The sequence below is a fragment of the Xenopus laevis genome, chromosome 1S (genome assembly GCF_017654675.1).
Source record: "Xenopus laevis strain J_2021 chromosome 1S, Xenopus_laevis_v10.1, whole genome shotgun sequence".
Lineage (NCBI taxonomy): Eukaryota > Metazoa > Chordata > Amphibia > Anura > Pipidae > Xenopus > Xenopus laevis.
In genome coordinates this window covers 70,425,908-70,450,941 of record NC_054372.1, presented here as the reverse complement: position 1 = coordinate 70,450,941, position 25,034 = coordinate 70,425,908, and the positions used below count along the sequence as shown (strand labels likewise).

The window sequence follows — 25,034 nt, the reverse complement described above, 5'->3', positions numbered from 1 at the left end:
AAAAATCGTTCGACTATTAGACCATTCGACAATCGAAGTACTGTCTCTTTAAAAAAAAAACTTCGACTACCTACTTTGCCACTTTAAACCTACTGAGCTTCAATGTTAGCCTATGGGGACCTTCCCCATAAGTTTGCTAAGTTTTTTCTGATCGAAGGAAAATCGTTCGATCGATAGATTAAAATCCTTCAAATTGTTCGATTCAAAGGATTTAATCGTTCAAAGTATTTGCGGTAAATCCTCCGACTTCGATATTTATTTCTTTGACTTCAATATTTAATTAACCCTCGATATTCGACCCTTAGTAAATGTGCCCCCAGGTTTAGACTGTAAGCTCTTGCAAGTAGGGTTCTATGGTGTAACCCCTGTTTGTTAAATTATTGTAAGACCTCTGTTTGTTATAAGTTAAAGTTCTGAGTAACTTGCTGGTGCTATATTAATAATTGATGATGATAATATAAATAAGCTTGATTATATGGTTCACGTGTGAGCAGCATAAGAAAAAGACAAAAAATATAAAAGCGTAAAACTGAAATTGCTTGAGGGTTAACATATATCTCGGTGCAAGTACTAATCTATGCGATGGTTGTAGCAATTATTAACTATGCAATCAATGGATATGATTCATGTGGACACGTAGCAGGATGCTTTTCTCATTTGTCATCATAGGTGAAATAGCAACGCAATACAGGAATCTTAGCAAAACAAACAAAAAGAGTCATTGCATTTCAATTTGTCAATGTGTGCAGGGGCCTCTTGACTTTATTTCTCCTTTAAAATATGTTAAACAGAATTTTGTATCATTAATGCAACGCACTGAGTTTGAAAGATATTGTTATTCTTCTTATCAAAGAAACAAATGGGCAGTTTATTTGTTTTGATAATTTGGCCCAAGGAGTACAGTATATACATTATTGAAGGGACATTATATGATGATATTAATTAGATACTAATAAATGGTAGCATGGCTATTTTTGCCAAATAAATCATATCATTATGATTTATTTCAAATCATTGGTCGATAGAAGGCAAGCACTAATATTTCACTTTTTTCATGATATGTTGACTAGAGGGAATGGTTTGACAGGTCTGAGCTGTTCCCGCTACCATAAAGAAACACATGCATCATCCTAATACATTGCCCCATCGTGTATTTAAAGGGGCTGTTCGCTTTTGCATTAACTTTTAGTATGATGTAGAGTGGGACCATCCGCAATTTTTTTTCATCTTTTATTATTTGAAGTTTTTGAGTTATTTAGCTTTTTATTCAGCAGCTCTTTAGTTTGCAATCTCAGCTCCAAATTAACCTAGCAACCATGCATTGATTTGAATAAGACACTGGCATGTGAATAGGAGAGGGCCTAAATAGAAATATCAGTAGTCAAAAGTAGTAATAATAATAAATCTTACAGAATTTGTAGCCTTACAGAAAATTTCTTTTTAGATGGGGTCAGTGACCCCCATTTGAAAGTTGGAAAAAATCAAAAGAAGAAGGCAAATATTTAAAAACCATAATAAAAAATAATTATGACCAATTGAAAAGATGCTTAGAATTGGTCATTCTATAACATATTAAAAGTTATCTTAAAGGTGAACCACTCCTTTAATCTCAGGTGCTGATTTCCCTGACACAAAAAAAGGTGCAGCAGAAAATTGACTGCTCTTTGACAGGCACAATAACTTACATTCAGTTTTTAATTTAATGGATAAAAAAGCTTCATGTGAAGTCAAAGTAGGTGTAAAGTACAATTTAGTTATAGTAAGAGGTAATGCAGTTTACTGGTTTCATCTTGACTTTTGCAAAATTACTATGCACAAAAAAATTTGGAAAAGTTTTATTTTTTTGTAGTTTGGTTTATATTTGTATATGCTCAAAGTAAGGTTAACGGATGAAATCTTAAATCTGTGTGCAGTACTTGCAGTTATAAAACTGGATTCAAGCAATTTGCAACATGAACTGCAGTAAAACATTCAGCCAGCATTTTGCTGCCATCTAGTGAGCCACCAATAGTTTTCTGTTTGAACCTTAGAAGTTATATATTTATAGCAGGTCATTTTTCTATAACACTCTTATAGCTAAGGTGAAAAAAATACAAACTTTCAAATAATGTATTCAATAATAAATGGTCTGCTTTTCTACAGTGTTGTTAATATTTTTGTGCACTCTGCACCGCTAGGTCTCCAGGTTTAGTTTAGTGTTTTTGTTCTAAGAACATTAGCATTGTCGTGCCATAAATACACAAGTAAAAAGTCAGGACTAAAAACTTATTTGCAGAGTTTTCAGAATTTTGTGCTCTATAATATTATAGAATTTAGTACATACATGAATCTGCTTCCCAAAAGCCACACAATTTAGGGTTCTTAAATAATAGGCAAAGGGCTTGATTCAATTCAATGCACTAAATGTATGATAAAGAAAAAATGTGTTAATAAATAATAATAACAATGCGATAATTTGCTATTGTACCTAATTCAATTCATTATGACATAGAATTTAGTGAATGCTAAAAACATTAAATTTATCAGTACTGCATTTCCATTTTTGTGGTTTTGCAGTTTCCATTTTTGACTCCGGAAACAGTTGTTATCGCTCTTATTTTTCCCCACAACTTAACACCTCCGTCTTCAATTGCATAAATACAACATATGTCAAGTTCATAACTTTTTCATTTTTTCATGTGGAAAATAACTTCCGGTTACCCTGTAAAGCTCAATGCTGCCTATGCTTTCTACCAACATCTTCTATTGGCTTATCACAACCAATCAAAGGTTATTTCTTAAACACCACACCCAGACATAGCAACGCTATTAAATGGAGTTCTGCCTTTGCACTCCATGCTGCAGATGCTTGCGTGCTTCAAGTCAAGTCAAGGTACATTTGGCCTTGCAAAACATACAACCATGTGCATTCTAACAACCCACAAGACAACCATGTTCACTTAACTGTGTATAAAAACAACTTCAGCCTCACATTTAATTAAAAGACTTTTAAAAATGTAAACTTGAACTGTAAACCATATCCTCTATATCATCTTATAGGGTACTCCAACATCAGCTGAAAATGACCTTCACCAGTCTTCCAATCTTCTGTGTTTTGGTATTTCAAAATGAGATTTAATGTTTAAGTACCAAAATAACCCAATTATATTTGTAATATTCATCATCTCCAACATTTCAAACAAACATATATTTATTTATTTACAACCATTTACTGGCCGTGTATAATTATTCACTTTTTTCTAGTGTAAATATAATTAGTTCTCTTCTGAATGTGTATTTAAAGGGTTAAATCACCCTGTTTGATGAAAAATGTGTATGATTATTTCAACATGTTTACAGAATTGTACACCATCCTACATCACATAATTTTGTGGTATCAGGTTTGATTTGTTTATTTTTCTAAATAGTTATGGTTTGTGTCCATTTGTGTCCATTTCCAGTCTGCCATTATAAACCCGGGCTGCTAGGATCACATACTGTAACAACTGGATAGGTGTTGTAAAGAAAAGCTAGTAGCTATGATGAAACACACAAATATAGTGAACTAACAAAAAATGAAGCTGAGAATTATCACCATGCTATGTTTATTTTGAAACAATCAGTTACATTGAATTATCTCTGTGTAGCCAATGCCATTATTTGATGTTAAAGTCACAGTATCTATAAGTGTATAAGGGCATAAAAATATTTTTTTCCCCCTTAAATGAAAATGTGTCTTGAAAATAAAGTATAATGGACCATAGCACAGTCCACAGTGGCCCTGATGAGGCAAACGCACATGATGATGTAGGTGAAAACGAAATCAGGTTATCTACCACCTCCAGGCATGGCTCATGTAGTTCTGTTAGAGGAATCCAGTGGAATCCAGTGGATGATGACGATAGTCAACGATGCCACAGGTTTAGCTCTGAAGAAAATTTTGCTTGCATCACAACTCTCACTAAGTTTTCAGTTAAAAACACAGAACAGAAATGGTTGTCATTTAAAATGATATTAAATCATTACTGTTCTCAATTTATTCCCTTAAGGAGTAAATGTAGAAGCTCTAAGAATCATCCTATGTGGCTTAATACAGAAGTAAAGAAGTTAATAGGAAAGAAGAGAAAGGCAATTAAAAACTACAAATCTGTTGGGACAGAAGCTGCATTTAACGAATATAAACACTTTAATAAATGTTGTAAATTAGCAATCCAGAAGGCAAAGAAAGGAAATGAAGAGCTAATTGCGATGGAGGTGAAAACTAACCCTAAAAAGTTTTTTAAATATATTAATAGTAAAAAGATCCAGGTTGAGAATGTTGCTCCATTAAATAATGGTACCAGTATGGTTGTAAAGGATAAAGAAAAGGCAAATGTGTTAAATCAGTTCTTTTCTACAGTGTATACAATAGAGGAGTATGAGTTCCCATGCTCACTTTATAGCTGCTGTCTCAGCTCAATCTAGTCAGTGGCTGACTCAGCATATGATTCATAAAGCTTTAATAAAAATTTATGTAAACAAGGCTCCAGGGCCTGATGGCATACACCCCCGGGTTCTAAGAGCTTAGTTCAGTTTTAGACCAGCCCCTATTTCTGATTTTCTCAGCTTCACTTACATCTGGTATGGTGCCTTTGGATTGGATGTTATTCCAATATTTAAAAAGGGATTACGATCTCAGCCTGGAAATTATAGGCCAGTAAATTTGACATCTGTGGTGGGCAAATTATTTGAAGGCTTATTAAGGGATCACATTCAAAATTTTCTCCTAGTGAATGGCATTATGAGCAGCAATCAGCATGGCTTTATGAAGGATAGGTCATGTCGGACAAATTTGATTGCTTTTTATGATGAGGTAGGTAAGATGCTGGACAGTCGGGAGGCAGTAGATTATCTATTTGGATTTTGCCAAAGCGTTTGATACCATGCCCCACAAACGGCTGCTTTCTAAACTAAGGTCTGTTGGGCTTAATGAAGTCGTTTGCACAGGAAACTGGCTACAGGATCGGGTACAGAGGGTGGTTGTTAATGGTACATTCTCTTATTGGAGTAAGGTTCTTAGTGGGGTCCCCCAGGGCTCGGTATTAGGTCCACTTTTATTTAAATTTTTATTTTATTTAAATTGTTCATTAATGACTTAGGGGAGGGTGTTGTAAGTTGCAGATGACACAAAACTATCCAGCCCAATTAATTCCATTCAGGATGTGACATCCTTGCAACACGATCTTTAAGTGGCAAATGAGATTCAATGTTGATAAATGTAAAGTTATATACCTGGGATGTAAAAATATACAAGCCACTTCTACCCTTAATGGGACTGCACTAGGCAAATCCATTATGGGAAAGGACCTTGGAGTCCTTGTAGATGATAAACTTGGCTGTAGCAAGCAATGCCAGTCAGCAGCATCAAGGGCTAATAAGAACTTGAGCTGTATTAAAAGGGGCATAGAGTCACGGGAGGAGGGGGTCATTCTTCCACTGTATAGAGCACTTGTAAGGCCCCATCTAGAACATGCTGTACAGTTTTAGTCTCTATCACTCAAACAGGACATTATTGTATTAGAGAGGGTACAGAGAAGGGCAACTAAACTGTTGAAAGGTATTGAAAATCTTAGCTATGAGTAAAGATTGGCCAAATTGGGGATGTTCATGCTGGAGAAGAGGCACTTAAGGGGAGATATGATAACTATGTATAAATATATAAGGGGATCATATAATAATCTCTCTAATGCTTTATTTACCAGTAGGTCATTCCAGCTGACACAAGGTCACCCATTCGAATTAGAAGGAAGGGGTTTTTTACAGTGAGAGCTGTGAAGATGTGGAATTCTCTCTCTGAATCAGTTGTACAGGCTGATACATTAGATAACTTTAATAAGGGGTTGGATAGCTTTTTCGCAAGTGAGGGAATACAGGGTTATGGGAGATAGCTCATAGTGCAAGTTGATCCAGGGACTAGTCCGATTGCCATTTTGGAATCAGGAAGGAATTTTTTCTCCCTCTGAGGCAAATTGGTGAGGCTTCAGATGGGGTTTTTTTTTTGCCTTCCTCTGGATCAACTGGCAGTTAGGCAGATTTAAAAAAAAAAAAGAACTTGATGGATGTGTGCCTTTTTTCAACCTTACTTACTATGTTACTATGAAATATATGATAATCTGTTTGGAACTGGTAAGGTCTGTACATATTATTCACAAAATTAGCCTGCTAGAATTAAATCACAGCATCTGTCAACAGCATCAAAAAAAGGTTTAATGACTGCAAAAGAAAAGTCAAGCAAAAATGTTGGAAGACATTTGGCTTCAGGCAAAAAAACTGGAGGAGGCCCATTTCAGTCTATACACTGCTCTCCGCTGCTCTAACCAAAATTAGAAAAAAATTGTCTCTGCCAAAATATTTATGGACCTAACTGTATATTGGTTAATGCGGTAAGTGTTCAGTGCAATTAATTGCATATTGGGCACATGAAAAGATCACACGGGGAAATGTACCATATAGCATTGAATTGACCCTAGCCCAAAGTTTGGTCAAGTTCTAGTAACCCATAGCAACCAATAAGCAGTTAGACATTTTATCATAAGTTTGAACCCTAACCACCTCCCTGCCCCCTGTCACGCCTCTGTCACACCTCTCTGAGCTATCATTGCTTACTATGGAAGCTATGTAGGTGATTGCATAAGTTACATAAATTGCATATGTTTAGGGACCTAGTGATCTTACTGTGGGGCTCATTAACTAGTCATTCCACTAATGAAAAGTTCATGTCAGAGATAGCTCATTTAATTCAGCAAATACATCTCATTATAAAAATCTTATGTTACTCTGTATTAAGTAGTTTATATAAATAGTTCAAAATAAATGTGCTAATAAAGAGACGCCGGCGCCGTTTCACGAAATTTTTTTCGCAAATTCGCCCATCACTACTCGTTGCTCCAGCTTCTGACATCTCTTTTGAGAAGATGTTAGGGTCGTTGCCAGCTGCTAATAGAGGAAGAGGCAAGAAAAGTTTTGGTTTCTAGCGCTTGATTAGAGCAATTAAAGCGACAGAAGCAGTGAAAAAAGCAAAAAAGTGGGAGAGCCGCATCTGAAACCAAATTAAAAGGTGGGAAAAATACCAAAAAAAAAGTAAATTTTTCAATTGCCAAATTCACTAAGTCAGCGTATACTGTATGTTGAGTTATAGACATGTTGACCTTGAGGGAGGTGGTGCAGACCTAGGGTTGCCACCTGTCCAGTTTTGAACTGGACAGTCATGTTTTTACATGTGCGGTTGGGAAATGTCTGCCGGTTTTCAAAAGTCTGAAACCAGGGCAAGCCTGGCCAACCCCTCCACATCACTGGCCTTACGTTATCAACCCCGCCTCTGATATCACTAATGCCACCCCTGTCTGGATTCAAAGGAATGAAAAAGTGGCAACCCTATACAGACCACTACCATTATGGTATGATGGGGTACATCTATCAGAAATTGTCCTGGACATATTTAATATAGGCCTACAAACAGCATTGGAAAGAGGTAACAGAGGCGTCATATTTAATTAATTAATTAAAGTTATTTTGAGTTTGATTGGAAATATAGATTGTGTATATACAAATAAATACAAGCTCTGGCCTTTGCACAACCTCACTTATTGTCTAAGTTGCAATAGTCCCTTACCTGGTTAACATGAATATTGCAAATTACCAACCCCATGCTTGAGAAGTAAAATATTAGGGTCTCTATGAAGTTCTTACGGTATTGCCCAGAAACACAGAGGACCACTTGTGTTGATTACTACTACTTCTGTGATAATAGGGATCAGTAGTCATTTATGTCAGATTAGTGCCATTACTTTAATAGATAGGTATAGCGGCAAAATAGCATGTATGACATAAGCCCCTTGGTACTGTAGATATTATCATATTGTGAGAACTAAAAGATGACCAATTTAACATTTTCAGCATAAATATGCTGATTTTTATTGGGCAAATAAGCTATTTTACAGCATTAGCTTGAATTTAATTGTGATCTAGACAGTAATTTATTTTTTATTCTCTGTTTTACACACTCCAAATTCAGTCGCTTTAGTTGCTGTACAAAGGTTGAATTAAGGATAAAACAATACTAAGAACAAGTGATGCAACAAGCATGATGCACTGACATTAAAAGTTTATAGTGTTATTTTCTGTTCCATTCGGCACTAAAGTGAGGGTATGTTTTTTTTTTTACATCGTATTTTATAGGCTGTAGTAAACAAGCCAGAATGTATAAATGTCCCTTTGGCATATACTTTTTGTCAAACCTGTGCTGTTGTTTTTCCCCACTCCCAATGTTTTCCTTTTTAACACATTAATCTTATAATAGGAGTCCACTGGGAATGCTTATGCAAATGTAAGGATTACTTAAATGAATGCCTTAAATTCTCTAAATAAATTAAATACCTGTATAACAAATTTCTGCATGTACCTTACAAACATGGACATTATGGAAATTATAATTATTGCATATTCTTTTCTACTCTAAAATGTCATTTGTAGGCACTACATAACTAATTCTTTATTAGCTGTTGCACGAATTTACAGGTCAACTGTGTGTTAGTATACCATGCATGATCCATTTGCTGGCTGCAGAATAGGAAATGAAAATAATAAGAAAAAAATTAATCTAGAAGGTCTGTATACTAGTGATGGGCAAATTTATTAATTTGCGTGATTCGTCCCCGGCGAATAATTTGAGAAACGGCAGCAAAAATTAGTTTTTTCGCTGTCTCGGCGAAGCGCAAATTCGCCCATCACTACTGTACAGACAGCCCTGCAACTTGAATTTATTAGGGGTAGCTCTGATTTTCCTAATGAAATGGTAACCCTGGAACAGGATTACTCAGTAGTAGTGTTAAAAAAAAAAGCTAAGCAAAGCCAATGGAGTCTAATTTAGAGTTCGTTACAGTGAAGGAAGACAATGAACAAATACTGTAGATAATGTTTTTAGAAATAAAGTAAAAGGACATGACGTTTGAGGTAAAACTAGAAAGTTAGATTAAAAGAGAAGGAATGTTTAGAGTGCCAAATGTTATGCGCACCGCACACCAACTTTATAACCTGGGACACTTTTATATCGGGGGGGGGGGGCAGCTGGTTGATGAGAACAGAGAAAAAGCAGAGATTCTGAACTGTTATTTTTCATCTGTCTACACAAATGAGGAACCAGTTAATGAAGGTTTCCTTCTTAATAGTCTCAATTCTAGTAATACAACTAATTATTCATGGTTCAAGCAAAAGGAAATTCAAACAAATAGAACATATTAAGATAAACAAAGGTCCAGGATCAGATGGTATTCATCCAAAGGTTACTAAGGAAGCTTAGCTTTGCAAAGGGGTATCAAGGGATACATGACTTTATTGAAAATAATACTACTGTGAGTTTGTGCTAGAATAGTTTTATGCGTAATGGATCTTGCCAGACTAATTTAGTTTCTTTTTATGAGAAGGTGAGCAGGAACCACTATTCTGGGATGGCAGTGGATGTGATCTACTTAGACTTTGCTAAAACATTTGATACAGTTCGACAGAGAAGGTTACTTGTTGCCCTGGAACATAGTATTTGTACCTGATAGAGAACTGACTAAAAGATAGACTACAAACAGTTGTGGTAAATGGAACATTTTCTAATCAAACCAGTGTTGTTAGTGGAGTACGGCAGGGCTCTGTACTGGAGGTGTGCATTAAAAGTGCTTTTTCTATTTTTGCTGATGATAATAAATTGTGCAGAACTATAGATTTAACTATGTAAATATGTAACTATGTAAGTATATACCAGCTCGTTTATTGTCTCCACAATCCAACTTTGTATATAATGGCAAATAAAGTGCACCTGTTAAACCAGATATAAAGTGAAACAAGTTCACATTTTTCTCTTTACACATCTGTATCTGGACTCATATTTGGAAAAAATATATTGATTTTGAGCATTTGCACTATTATTTTGAAACAAAAAATGGCATTAAAGCAGGATACCTTTGAAACAAATTGATGTACAATGTATAAGTCTCTAAGCACAAGTGCAAATTATGTTATTTTTCCCCCATAGTTTTTGAGATATTAATTTTTTTTTCTGCGTTTCATTTCTGCTGGATGCAGCCAGAAAAAAATAAAATTAAAGAAAAAGATATTTCTTGTGATTTTGCCCTGCTGCTCCAGTTTTTTAATGTTAGTCTTGTCAGTTCTAAGCAAAGCAACCCCAATAACTTGATTTTCTACTAACTGTGCATAGCTGGCCAAAATGAAGAGCAGGTGGCACTGTTGTTTTAAATTCATTATAATTGTAATGGAAAAAGTTGCTGAAGAAAAGCTAGAAAACAAAAAAATGAATGCAAATTGCAATGTGCTCTGAATAGTACTCTGAGTAATATAACATTAACTATGTTTACTATATGTACTATATTTACCATATAATCACTACAGATTAACTGTATTTCAAGACAATTCCTTGGAACATGCATTCACATTTCATGAAAACTATTTAAATTCATAAAGACCTTGCAGTTTTGTGAAAAGAACATTGAAAAACATTGACATAAAAATGAGCAAGAGATATGAGGAAGGTTTGAAGAAAGCCAAAGGATGCTTCAACCAACAACAACATGGTGGCAAATACTTGATGATATTAGTCATCTCAAGGGAGTTATTAGAGCCAAGGCATATGACACCTATTATGGAATTCAATAATGCCTTTAGTGCAAACTCTGTTCTCCCATGATGTTCTCATATTCCAAGATGATAATGTGATAATATTCCTATATACACTCTAAACACAATCAAGATGTTTGAAAAGAAATGACCAAGTATATACTTACTAAGATTGCACTATTTACCACATCAGACACAAGCTAGATTACAATAGCAGGATTATTATGATTTTGGAATCTTTTATTTGAATTCATGCTGTACAGTGATCAGACAACTACATGCTGAATGTAGATAATATAAGCTAGAATGAAAAAGAAGCACTTTAGATCTCAGTATTACTGACCAGAAATACCTTATTAATAAATATACAGATGAAGCCATGACTGCAGTAATGGATGCTGTTGGATCTTTTAGAATGGCCTCTTTGTCAGGGAGCCGGGAGCTCCCTCCAGGGAGGTAGTCTGGATCAAGGAGGAAGCCCTCTTGAGGGAGCAAGGTCGCGGTATCCAAAGGGTTAAGCAGAATCAGTAGTAGTGGTCACAGGCAGGAGTTAACAAGGGCAGGCAGATCAGATGCAAATATCAAGAGTTCAGGCAGGGGGTCAGAACCAAGGTAGGAGCTAGAAACAGACTGGGAGCAGGATTCAGGCTGGAAGCTGGAAACAGGCTGGAAACAGGCTGGAATAAGGCTGGAATCAGGAATCAGGAAATACAAACAGGAACCCAGGATTAATGGCAGCAAATCCTATTCTTGGGCGCCGTCACAGTGTTTTGGGCGCCCTTTTATGATGAGATCCCGGCACCAGTGATGACATCATCATACATCAGCATGGGCGCCGCCATCTTGGATCTTCACTGTGACCGCTGGGAATGTAAACAGCGCCGTCGGACACTTCTGGGTCGGGTACGTCTGGCAGTCCTGACACTCTTGTGGGTTCATTTGATTTATATGCAAAAAGGGTTGTATTTGACATTGCCAGCACTTAAGACTTCACAAAAATATTTTACAGTATAAAGACTTTATTTTATGTTAAAAATTAAACTTTAGGGAAAGGATTCAGAGAAAATAAAACTGCTGTAAAAATAAGAAACAGGCTTAGGGGAAGGTAAAATAGCTCCATTGTTCTCTTGTTAAGTAATATTTTAAAATCTCTGTAATATCAAATGAGTTGATAGACGACACAATGGTCATTCCTACTGCAACCTTGTGCTTAGATATTATTGTGGGGAAATCATATTCCTGTATATGATATTGCACTTCGCATTATGTATAAATATTTTCCTTCAAGGCGTCATCTTGCAATGCTTAATACTTCTGCAGCTTTATTATCTGGAAAGGAGAAATCATTTTAGTAAGAGTATATTTAAATTGTTACTGACTTTTTTTAATCTTTAATATTAATTGTATAATCTCATTTCTCTTTCGTGAATTCAAAAAACATTTTAGTGATCAATCTACAGTGTTGATTTGCAGGAATTCTGTGGTGGCTCAACAAAATTCCAGGCAACCCTTATTGCTTGTAGTTTTGCTTAGAATGTTATATGGTACAGCTAAGTATGCTGTGGGCACTTTGAGATGCTCCTCTGTCTATTCTTCAAGTCATGAAGAAGCTGCTGGTCAGTTGGCTGCAGAGTGCATTAAACACGCAAGGTATCCTGTGTGCCTTTGAATTTCTTTCTATGGAGCATCACACATGAGGCGGACAAAACTCTACCTTAGTGCACCAGGTATCTTTACCTTATTTGAAGTCTTCATTTATAATTGTTTTAATTATTTGCTATCTGCTTCTGCCCTAGATTTGAAACCCTATGTACAAAAATCCTATGGTATTCTATGTACATGGGCACTAAGGGGTACTCAATTAACCCCTTGATGTCCTTACACTGAGTAATGATATATTTATGCTTGCTTAATCATAAATAAATGGTTTATGATAATGGCAGTGGTTGCCATACTGGGTCCATGCTTGCTGTTGAAAAATAAGCAGACTTGTATCTTAAACTGTAAAATCTAAATTAATCTGCAAAATATAATCATTATAGACTAGCTGATGTAACCTGGAAAGGCTTTAAGGAAATTAGACCATGTAAATGGGGTCAGCAACCTTGTAAAAACCCCGGCGTGTACTACATCTTCTTTGCAAACATGTGCTGCTGAGTAGTGTTGCAATACTATGGAATGGTGCAATCTCATTGGTCAGATGGGAAGGTGTGGGATGTTGGAGTATATAGATGCCAAGTTGAAGCAAAACACCTTTGATTGCCCCTAGGTGGATATTTGTTCTACAGTTTTGAAACCCCTAGGTGAACGTTTTATGTATAGTCCTCAGATACTAAAAAACGGTGCAGTCTCAATGGTTACATGGTCAGACTTGTGATTTTGGAGTAAACAGATGGCAGACTAAAGCTCAACGCCTTTGGAAACCCCTAGTTACATTTTTGTCCTTTTGTCCTTTGCCAAAGTGTGCTGCTATGGAATGGAGAAATCTCATTGGTCTAATGTGTAAATAGATGACTGAAGATATGGATTGATTACAACATTTGATATCACTTTCTAGTAAGCACATATTTAACAAATTACATATACCTTTACAAATTAGTAATGAGCTTTGCATATTCTGGTGCCAAGAAATTGGCAAATTGGTAGGGTAATGAGGAATAAGCAATGAATCCATTGCAAATCACAATACTATTGTCAGCAACTATGTCAGCATAGTTTTTGTTCAATATCTTGCATACTAATCTAATTGCCTACAGTAAGTAGGGGAGCAGGAACCTAGGCGCTGGAATGGCAGTGAAGGAGATCTATTTTGCTAAAGCATTTGATATAGTTTCACACAGAAGCTTACCCATTAAATAAAGGAATATTGGCCTGGACCATAATACAGGTATGGGACCTGTTATCCAGAACCCTCAGGACCTAATTTGGATCTACATGCCTTAAATCTACTAGAAAATTATTTAAACATGAAATAAACCAGGCTGGTTTTGCATCCAATAAGGATTAATTATATCTTAGTTTGGATCAAGTACAAGGTATTGTTCTATTATTACAGAAACAATGGAAATCATTTTTTAAAATTTGGATTATTTGGATAGAATAGAGGCTATGGGAGACAACCTTTCCATAATTCGGAGCTTTCTGGATAACAGGTTTCTAGATAAAGTGTCCCATACCTGTATATGTCATTGGATAGAGAACTAGCTGAAGGATAGTGTATGATAAATATTTTCTAATAGGATTAGTGTTGTTAGTGAAGTACTACAGGGGACTGTGTGTGGTGCTTTACTTGTTGTAATAACCTGGAGGTGGGCATTAAAAATACTGTATAATGTTTTTGAACTTGCCACAGGCCATCACTGTCCTTTAGCAGTTAGCATCTATGTCTCTAAAGATGCAAGGCAGGTTTGCTTGACAATATTTAGCCGTTAAGCTTAAATACAATTATGAATAGATAGAATAGTAAATTAATAATGTACAGTTTGCCCATAAGCTTATTTGTTAGAGATCTTTAGCTAAAAACAAAACTGAATGAAAAACATGCAAATAAATGGCATAAGCGATATGCACTAAGTACATTTTAGTCAGTTACCTATTGTAGGAGGCATGATTCCTGAAGGCATATGTTGTTCAGAAACTTGTTAATCTGCAAAAAAAAAAAAAAATAGTTTTTGAAAGTGTCAATTGGGATTCTAAAAGAAATGCAAATAAACATTTGGTTGGTAACTAAGTAACAAGCTTATGTGGCAAATAGACTGTAGCATGACTAAAAATGTAAATGGTTCATTTAAATGTATGCTTGAAGCTCAGCACATAAATTTCAGTCCAGATGGTATGATTTATGTGATTGGTAGTATAGCCAAGCCAAATATTGTGTCTACTATCACCTGCTGTATAAATCATAATAAATATTAATTGTGTTAATAATACCACTGATTACTACACTATACTGAAAACAACACTCCGCCACCTTGCCAGATAAGCCTCAATGACTCACCAGCAGTGACCAGGCATCTCAGTTAGTCATTTACAGCAGAATGCATTTCTCAATAGATCTGATTAAAATCACTGTAGGTCTGAAGCACAACAAAAGACAGTACAGTATGTTTAGATCATTGCTTAATTTATTTGGGAAATAATTTGTCAGAGTATTCCTTTAATATGTGGAATAAGGCATGTCATGGAAAGAAAAAGTTATATTTATTTCTTAAAGTTCAAACAGTGTTTAAGCACCTTTCCTATAAACCAAACCCACCAGAAAAGACCCCAGTGTAGCTATGGGGTTTATTTAAGACTGCAGCAGCTTTTAGGCTCAACAATCTTTAGGGAGACCCAGTGAAAGTTAATGAACTTCTGTTGGGTTTCGGGCCCGATAACTGTGTGTTTTTTCAGCAAGCGTTTTTTTAAAAAAAATGTTTGCCTGCTTTAAGCTGCCGAACATTTCTGCTCGATTGACTATCTCTTCAATTAATGAAGGCTTTATACAGTATTTTATAAATTTTTATATTTTGTTCTAGATAAACTAGTAAATAAGGATTATTTTGCATCACAGAAACACAAAACTCTTGCCTTAAATATCAACTATGTGAATCATAGGAAAAAAATGGGTACCTCTTCTAATTAACATAAAGGCACTGCACCTGTATTGATGTTTTTGCTCAGCTCTGACAAATTATTGGGTGAAGATAATGAGGCACAATTTATTAAAGTCTTATGTAATTGAGCACTATGGGATGCAAGTTTGCACCACTTAGTGCTCTTACACGCTTCACCTTAATTTGTCAGGCAGTAAGTACAAGGCTCGGCTTGCCCCAGGGCAATTGATGAGAGCGCCAGAATTGACTCGGGTGTCAAAATTTTAAAACTGCTATAGAGCCAAAATAAATCAATAGAAAGGTTTTGGTGGTCCCTCACTCCATACGTTTCAGGGTGTCCTCAACAGAATAGTGACCCCATCAAGCCACAAAAGCTTCCAAATCAACTTAAAATGAACTCTGGAGACCCACAGTAATTTCAGTGTACTTTATTTCACAAATAAAGTACATAAAGTGAAATAAAGAACACTGAAATTACCGTGGGTCTCCAGAGTTCATTTTAAGTTGATATAGAGCCAAAATACTTGCTATCTCTGCCTAAAAAACATACATTGACTTCTAGCTTGTGATCAACCTTGCTTATTGCAATCTCAAATTGGCTTGTATTTTAATATTAATGTTTGGCCTTTTGCAAGAAGTACAGTTTCTGTGCTAGATGTGTGATGCAAAACACTTACATTTAAATTAAAGCCTACCAGAGCCATATCTTCCAGGAAGCATTGTATGGGGTCTTGCTTTCATTGTGTTTCAGGTCATTAATGTAATTTATATAGTGATTCATAGAAAAAATGCTGTCTCACTATAAGTGGTGTCAAGATCCTGAACAGTCAGAGGACTGATGGGATTACAACAAAACGCATAGCCAAAAAATGTATAAAAGAATGCAAAAAAAATATTTCAGTGTCAGACCCACCTAGACACACACTAGGGTCAGTTGACCAGAAGCGAGTATTTGTGTCATTTTTTGCAAAGTATGAAGCTATAGAGGAAGTTGACCCTGTGGTTGGTGGAGTTCACAGTAGGATCTTGCTGTGAGGCCACTGGTAGGAACAGTGATATGACAAGAGTGCACCAGGTCCCCCTGCAAAAAAATCTTCAGAGGGGCCTGTCGCACTCCAAATCCAAATCCTTCCAACCCTCCTGCACACTTCCTGCCCCACCACTTCCCGCCTTGCCTCCGCCCACTCCCCATGCTGACTTGCACCACCTTCCCTTCTGCAGGTAAGAGAGTGGCTGGGAGGATTTTTTTCTTCTTACCTATAGAGGAAGTGGACCCTGCTAGGCACTGGGTACATGGAAACCTGAGGAAACCCCACAAACATTGGAAAAATATTACATAGAGTTTTATTCTATGACTCAGACTACTTGAATTGTAAGGAGGCAATGGTTGTGTCACATTTAATGGTGGACCTAAGGAAAAAAGTAGCTTTAAGCATTTGCTATGAGCAATTGCCCAGATGCAAATTATCTAAATGTAAGTAAATGAAGCTCATATTTCTGTAAAACTTATTTAAATAACACTAATAACATGGCATTACAATGACATTTTTAGGACCCAAAGGATAATTTTCCTCAGACTTCCACCATTTTTAAGAAACTGTCACTAGATGTCTCTGGGAAGATGATCCGAGTAGAAAGCTTGATAAACAATTAACTTGTTCCCTGTTGTGCTTCAGTGCTCCCACCTGCAGCCTCAGGTTCTGCTATTTCTTTTGTTACTTTGTCAACTATAAGGGTAGGGGCACACGGTGCGATTTCGCCGCGATTCTGCGCTAAGCGAGTTGTCGCTGCGTTTTTTAAGCCGAAATAGCTTTGCTAACTTTGGCGCTGGCGTCAATGCAAATCGCGGCGAAATCGCTGCGCTAATTCACACGCGGCGATTCGTTTTCTATTGTCGTCCGAAGTTGCCTCGCTGGGCGTTTCCGGGCGACAGTAGAAAAAGAATCGCCGCGTGTGAATTAGCGCAGCGATTTCGCCGCGATTTGCATTGACGCCAGCGCCAAAGTTAGCAAAGCTATTTCGGCTTAAAAAACGCAGCGACAACTCGCCCAGCGCAGAATCGCGGCGAAATCGCGCCGTGTGCCCCTAGCCTAAAGCTTTCCTTCTATCAATAGCCCAACTCAAAGTGCATTCTTTTAAAGCAATTACAAACATTTTATAGCAGTTTCAAAGCTGCAAGTTACTGAGTGGATAAACCTAAATGCATTTTTTCCCTATGCATCTGTAAATAAAAAGATAAGCTTTCCTTTGGTTCTGCAGACTGAGCATAATGGTACATTATTTTATACCATCTGTTGAGCTTTTTTCTTACTTTTCTTTGAATTATAAAAGAAACTACTTAATAACCATGAAGATTACTTTATTAACCTTGCGAATAGCTTGGTAATTGCACAAATTAGAATTTTTATATCTATTCCAAACAGCGAAGGAATGAAAAGAAAAAGATAATTAATGAACTAAGAAAATTGAGAAACATGCTAGGCAGCAGTGTGCCATCATATATCAGTAGACGACTGTGCATTACTTTAAAGTCAAATTGTATTTCCATAGTAAAGTTAGCTTTTTCAAGCACACAATGATACTGCCTAGCAACCTCTATGCATGGGGGATACTCAAGTAAAATAAAACACATCACTTGTTGTTGAAGTACAATGCTCTCCAGCAGATAACATCACTGATCTGGCAAAGACTTCCTTTGCTTATTTTTGAAAGGAGAACTAAATTTATAATCAATGTGGGCTGTCAAAATTGTAAGTACCCCCAAGTGCTTATAATCAGTTGCCTGATACGCCAGGCTGGTGTTCCTGTTAGCAGAAAACTGCACTGGCCTGGGTACTCTTGAAGAAGCTCATTACCTGCCATCTTCTTCCTCTTCTGTCTTCTTTTCTCCAGGCCTTGGCAGATGCATGTGCCAGCTTTTTGCCTCTCAGCTTTCACTTACTGCACATGTGTACATACTGAGGACCATCGCAAGTTTTAGAGTACAGGAGACCTGGTCTGGGGTATTAGGTAAGTGATTATAACCACTGGGAGTGTTTTGGCCAGAGCCAGGCCAAGTCAGCCGGGCGCCCTTGGCAACTCGGCAGACTATGTTGGCCCCTCCTCATGAACACAGAAGATCGCACTCGTCCAAGATACAGGGATTGCTGCCACAGGTTTATGCTTGCTTGCCTTTTACTTACCATCTCCCTGCAGTAAACTGGAGGAGCATTAATTAAACAGCATGTTGATGCTAGGCTTGAGCGTGCTTCCACCATCTCCTCCACTTGGCTTGTGGATAGTTTAGGAACTTTCCTGCTGAGAGCTTTGCTCAGCCTGTGACAACAAACAGATCCACATTAGTTAGAAAAGGCTTAAAAACAAAGCTGCATTCTGTATTGCCTCATTACGGATTTAAACTTACAATACATATATATATATATATATATATATATATATATATATATATATATATATATATATATATATATATATACAGTATATATACTGTACATTGCTTCAGACCTTTGTAAGTAAGTTGCTCAAAAAAAAGCATGTAAAAAATTGAAGTGGTGTGTGAAATAATTATTCCGCTGTTCTTTACACCACATAATAAATCTGGCCAATCTAGCCAGGGGCCTGTGTCTATAATATTGCCTGAGCATGACACAAATGCCTGCATGAAGATACACACATTGTCACTGTTTTTGTCTTTAATGAAGATGTCTGTATTCATACTGGGGCAATTCACCTTTTCCTTTAGGACCTCCAATCAGCTGATGGTCAATGTGTGTTTTAATGGCCTGGGAAGTAGCTGGCTGGACAGTAGTATTAAACATTTACAAATTAGGGTGAATAGTACAGGGTTTGATTAGAAAAATAAACCATAAAAAATAATAAATTTGGAGTCTCTTAGTGAATCTGTCTTTTTTGTTGTTGTTGGGGAATGTGACCCTGCCAACCATGCTCAGTTTCTGGCTGAAAAGAGACAAGCATGTAGAGAGATAGAATAAAGTTCAAGTTGTAGGCACGAGGATGTGTCTGATTTTCAGGAGGATGAAGTGTAAGGGGTTAAAATATAGAGTACATTTGTATAATGGAAATAGTTAAGCTATGCTGTAGTGCAGGGTGGTGCCAAGTCCACCTGAGAGCCTGTATAAGGCTGCACCTTGCTGGAGCACTTCCTTTTTTGGCCTGTAACATCTAGCAGCAGCAGACTGAAGTGGCCAGTCCCGTGGGAAGGTTGGTAGGGCTAGCTAGTGGATAGCAGTGGCAATAGAGCTGACTGTAGGAGTGAAAGTTAGACAGCCTGCTGTTCCAACAAGGAGTAGTTTGGGCTTGAGCCCTGTGGTAATTGTGCACCAGAGATAGGGAATAGAACATTTAGGTGTAGGCTAATGGAGAACCTATGGGAGAAGTTTGGGCATTACAAGTGAGGTTGCGGCAGAGAATTAGGGGTAAGAGTTCCTTAGCCAAAGGGGCCCCCATAAAGCTAATGCCACTCCTGCCAATGTGTCTTACGTGACAAGTTCCCTGAAGGCTTCAGAAGGGAGAACACTGTGTATGTGCATGAGTAACCAACATTGTCTGACTGTAAGTTGTTATCTTGCAAGAGGCTGCTATCTCAATAAAAGTGTTTGATTTAATCACATTTATTGTGGAAGTGGATTCTTCTGGCAGCAAAGGCCTTACATATGAACATCTTAGTGGCAGGTGCCCACTTGCCACAAGTGGCCCTGTTACAAGCACAAGGAGGCTACTAATTAAAAAATCATAAAAATGACCAACTGAAAAATTACTTAGAAACAATTCATTTAACACATAATAAAGTCTAAAGGTGAAATAAGTGAGTTTAGTACGTAGTGAAAAATATGGTTGCTTATTTCATTTTAACATTTATAAGAGAAACAGAGAAAACACTTAAGGTTAGTCTTACTTTTCCTTGAATTCTAGGAAAGGGTATTTATGGTAATCGGCACACAATTCAGTTGCCTGGCTGATATATCTATTCATTTCCTCATTGAGCTGTGATTTCTGAAAAAAAAAGAACAGACATTTCCTTTCCAGGATCTGCATACCTCCCTATATTTTCCTATGGGTCAGCCTGATGTACATTTTAATAGTGTAGAATTTTTCAGTAGCTTGTACAGAGAGATGTAAGACGATGCTGACATCGAGTATGTGTTACTCTGTAGTAAGCACAATGCTTCTGATAAATTTAAGGGTAGAGTGTAGGGATGGGCGAATTTGACCCGTTTCGTTTCGACAAAAATTCGCCGCCAGTGAAATGTAGCAGACGCCCATTAAAGATTATGGATGTCAAAAAAATTTTGTCGCGTATTTTTTCGGTGAAACGAGGCGAAAAAATTCGCCCATCCCTATTATAAATATTTACTACATGTATGGAATACCTTATTCAGAAACCTGTTATCCAAAAAGATTTGGGATGACCATCAGTCCATTTTAACCGAATAATTGAAATTTTTAAAAATGATTTCTTATATTTCTTGTACTTGATATGCAAGACTTAATAGGCTACATGAATTCATAATGGTGGCAAAGCAAACCCATTGGGTTTATTTAATTTTAAAAATATGAACTTTAGGAATGAAGATAGAAATTACAGAAAAAGAGACAGACAATAGATCATATACCTGTACTGTTATTATAAGATGATGAACTAAATTAAAATGTAATGTATTTAGGAATTATTAAATATGCATATTTATATAATTTATATATACATTTCATTGAATTTGGCAACCAGATAAAAAGGTTCATTTATGAAAACAAATGCTATAGTGCACCACTGCAATTACCCACAGAAAACAACAATATCTTTATTTTATATATCTATTGTATCTATTTATACAGTAGACTGTTGAAAGATTATTACTGATTGGTTGCTATTTACAACTGCACTTTTGCAATCTTTGCCGGAAAATTAGCAAAAACGCATTAAAGGCAATTGGCATTCTTTTTAGGGTCACTTTCTTTCACAGCAGATTTTTCCACCCACAATACATTTTGGTCTATGGGCATTTTTTTTTGTTATGACAAATGTGCAAAACACATTGGTGGTTTTGGGCATTTTGTTGTGCATTTTTTCACTGTGACATTTTTCAACACATTGGCCAAAGTATTTGCTGATGGTGAAAAGTGTCACAAATCCATTCCTGGCAAAAACATTTTTTGCTCATCACTACTACTTTAATTTGATGTATTGCTCCAAACCCAGAAAAGCCTGCAATTTTATTTTTCATTGTCATATGTACATGTTCACATACAGCCATTTCAGATTTATGTAATTTCAGAACTAGTCATCCATTTAGCTCAAAGCTGCTACAATACCTTGCTTTCCAGGCAGACGTCAGGTGTTTGGGAAAAACAACATCCATTTACAAGCTCTGCGAAGGAATCATGAAGCTTATTGATAAACAATATTGGCATTTTTGTGTTTCTGCGTGCCAGTTCAAGTATGTATCTGTGGAAGTGAAAACAATACAAAATTCACTTTTATACTTCTTAAAGGATGAGTACCTCAGGCCCACCAAAGCAATTCACACCAGGGGCCCATACAGCACTTGCTACCACAGCCAAATTTCCCCCATTATGTACACGGATGAGCAGGGATGTCTCAATAAAATATTGTGCATTGCTAACATTCAATTACCCAGATATGCCAGTAGGCTCACTGCATAAAAGGATAGATTAAAATCATTACCTCACCCAAACTTGCACAAGCAGAATGCAACACACTTTTCTTATCTTCCAGTCCTCCCATGCTGCTTGCCTCACCCTGCCTCCTGCACACAGTAGCTGAAATGTAAAGATGGCCATACATTCCACAGTGGAATGCACAACCATTATGAACTTTTTTCATCACCAGGCAATACAGTATCATGGTTGGATAGCCTTTTATCAAGCTTGATAAAAGGCTGCATGGCCTGAAAAGTTGCTGTGATGCCCTAAGCTAAAATAAAGGCTTTTTAAATAAAAAGATTTACAGTCTGGTGCTGTTCAGCAAACAAAGGTTGTCATGATATCAGTGGAAAGTGGCCACTGAGGAACGTGCACCAATTCTCTAAAGGAGAGATAATCGATGTGCTGACTGCTTTTCCAAGATTAAATAGCTGAGTAGCATAATATCAACAGATGAGTATGAATGTGGTCAGAACCCATGTTATCTCCACCAGAGAATGTTTTGTACTTCCCAGTCCTGGCACTTACAGTATGTGCCTTGAACTCAACCTACTTTATAATCTCCTGATTCTTTCCTTTCTTGCAGAGCTGATCACTTGATGGCCAGTGAAGGGTTGGTAGCTGGACAGGTTCAGCAGATGGCAACGAGTACAGGCAAAGAAGTATTTCAATAGAAGATTTTTTGCAGCATTCAGCCACTTTGGCTTCTTTTGAGGAAAACTTCTTGCAGATTTGTTGGACGTGCACTGACAGCTGCAAAATCATACATTAATAACAGTTTTAGCAATGTGCCTTTCAGATACTTTTTAAATCACTAACTTTAATCTGTAATTTACACTACAGGTACCTGTGGCTGCATAATATGCTGAATGCTGATCCCCTTTCACCCAGAAAAGCAGCCCAGCCTTCTATGCAGTTAGTTAAATCACAGTGTAGCAGCAGCTGTATTATACTGTAGCTATGGAGAAGCATTTATAGAAGCCACTAATAGCTACACCTAGTCCTATATATTCTTACCAAAGTATTTAAGGGCAAAGTAAGTCGAGAAAAAAGATGGGTTACTTTAATTGCATAGTCCTTCTTTTCATGGCTAGCATCCCCATGTCACTAGTTAGACACTCCTGTGCAACCCCTCACTTGGAATATCTATCTATGTCGGACTTCTACTCAGGGCTTCTCCTGTCATGAGAAAGTGAAAGCCTTGCCTCAAGCAGTAGTGTGTGTGCCACTTCCAATTTTAGTTTTTCCAGTTTGTTGTTTTTTCAATAGCAATAGTAGCCCACCATTTAATGTATGGCCCTAAACAAGATGACATTAATCTTGTATTCTCTTGGGTGGTTGTACCTGGTTGGTAAAGAGAATAGGAAGCAGTGCATATAGGACCATTGGCTACTAAATATGCTGCTGTTACATTACATTGGCCTAAGACAATGGTAAGGGTCTTAGTAAAAAGGTGTATTTTAATATGAGTGTATTTTTAAAGATATAGTAGAATTTAAACCGACTTAAAGGAATTGTTCCGCATAAAAATAAAAACTGTTTAAACAGATAGGCTGTGCAAAATAAAAAATGTTTTCAATATAGTTAGTTAGCCAAAAATTTTATGTTTAAAAGCTGGAGTGACTAGATGTCTAACATAATAGCCAGAATACTACTTCCTGCTTTGCAGCTCTCTTGGTTTTCACTGATCTGTTACCAGGCAGTAACCAATCATTAGTGATAGGTGAATCTCTCCCGTTTCACCGAAAAATCATGAAATCGGAAACTTCACGAAAAAATCGTGAAATTTGGCCGTTTTCACGAAAAATTTGAGCAATTCGTACGTTTTCACGAAAAAATCTAGCAATTTCAATGTTTTCAAAAAAAATCTTGAAAATCGGAAAGTGGCGCCGGTGAATTTTCGCGGGAGATTCGTGAATGTATTCGCCGGCTGCGAAACGCGGGAATTCGTTGTTATTTTGTGCCAGGCAAATTTTTTTGCCCATCACTACCAATCATTGACTAAACTGGAGGACACATGGGTCATAACTGTTTGTATTTGAATCTGAGCTGCATGCTAAGGATCAATTGCAAATTCACTGAACAGTTATGTCCCATGTGGCCCCCCTTAAAGTCGCTGACTAACTCAGAGTTAGTAAACTACAAAGTAGGAAGTTCTGTTCTGTTATGTTAGACATCCAGTCACTCCAGCCTTGATATTGATATTCTAAGAGACTTTGAAGTTGGTATGTATAGGATATTATCTGGATGTGAAGGTAAGTCATAAAAAGTAACAATAACAATAAAATTGTGACTTCACAGAGCAATAGTGTTTTGGCTGCTCTTGTGACTTCACAGAGCGATAGTGTTTTGGCTGTTGGGGCCAGTGACCTAATTTGAAAGCTAAATATGTAGACCAATTGAAACATTGCTAAGAATAGGACACCTATTTAAAGTATCTGGTATGGGATACTTGCTGACCAACAATTTATCATAGCAAATGGCCATGAAGAAAACAGTAGAAAATTGCACCTCATTCTCCATGCAGTCATCAGTTAAGGTATTGCAGCACTTAGCAAGGATCTTTCCACACTGTTCAACCAAAGGCATCACCTCTTTCAGCTCTGCTGATGGTATTTTTTGGCTTAATCTTATTGATGCACTAAGAAGAAAAATATTCACAAGCAAGGCATGATATAAACACCAAAAAAAACTCAACAAAGTAGAGATCAGTTAAAACTAGGGATGCACCAAATCCCAAATTTGGTTTGGAATTCAGCCAAATCCTTGGTCCTGGATTCAGTTTGGCATTTTTTGGTGGATTCAGTATTTGGCTGAATCCTAAAATTTTGGATTCTTTGTATTCCTTGTTAAATCTTTTAAAATGGCAAATAAATAAATGAAAATATAAGCATATCCTTTTACCCAATTTTAAAATTTTCCTCTCCGTAACTGTTATAGCGTCCACACAGTCTATTAGACATCACGGTCAGTAAGTGAACTGGTCTGATCTGAAGTCTCTAAATGTGAGAAACAAGTTTAAATATTAAAAGCATGCAGACAAGACAACTATAGCAGGTCAACTATAAGAGCAAATTCCATATAAAGTGATACATACAGTAGGCATGCTAAAGAACCATT

The 25,034-nt window shown here is 36.8% G+C and overlaps 1 protein-coding gene across 1 annotated transcript in view; it reads right to left on the bottom strand.

Moving 5' to 3' along the window:
• Nucleotides 1-11,646: 11,646 nt before the first annotated feature.
• gc.S (group-specific component (vitamin D binding protein) S homeolog) overlaps nt 11,647-25,034 on the bottom strand; it is a 57,086-nt gene continuing 43,698 nt past the window's right edge. Inside the window, 8 exon segments of the mRNA NM_001094866.2 lie at nt 11,647-11,967; nt 14,231-14,284; nt 18,416-18,548; nt 20,149-20,246; nt 21,564-21,696; nt 22,468-22,667; nt 24,426-24,555; nt 24,819-24,913. Coding sequence (NP_001088335.1) covers nt 14,231-14,284; nt 18,416-18,548; nt 20,149-20,246; nt 21,564-21,696; nt 22,468-22,667; nt 24,426-24,555; nt 24,819-24,913 — 843 coding nt within the window. The 3' untranslated portion in view covers nt 11,647-11,967.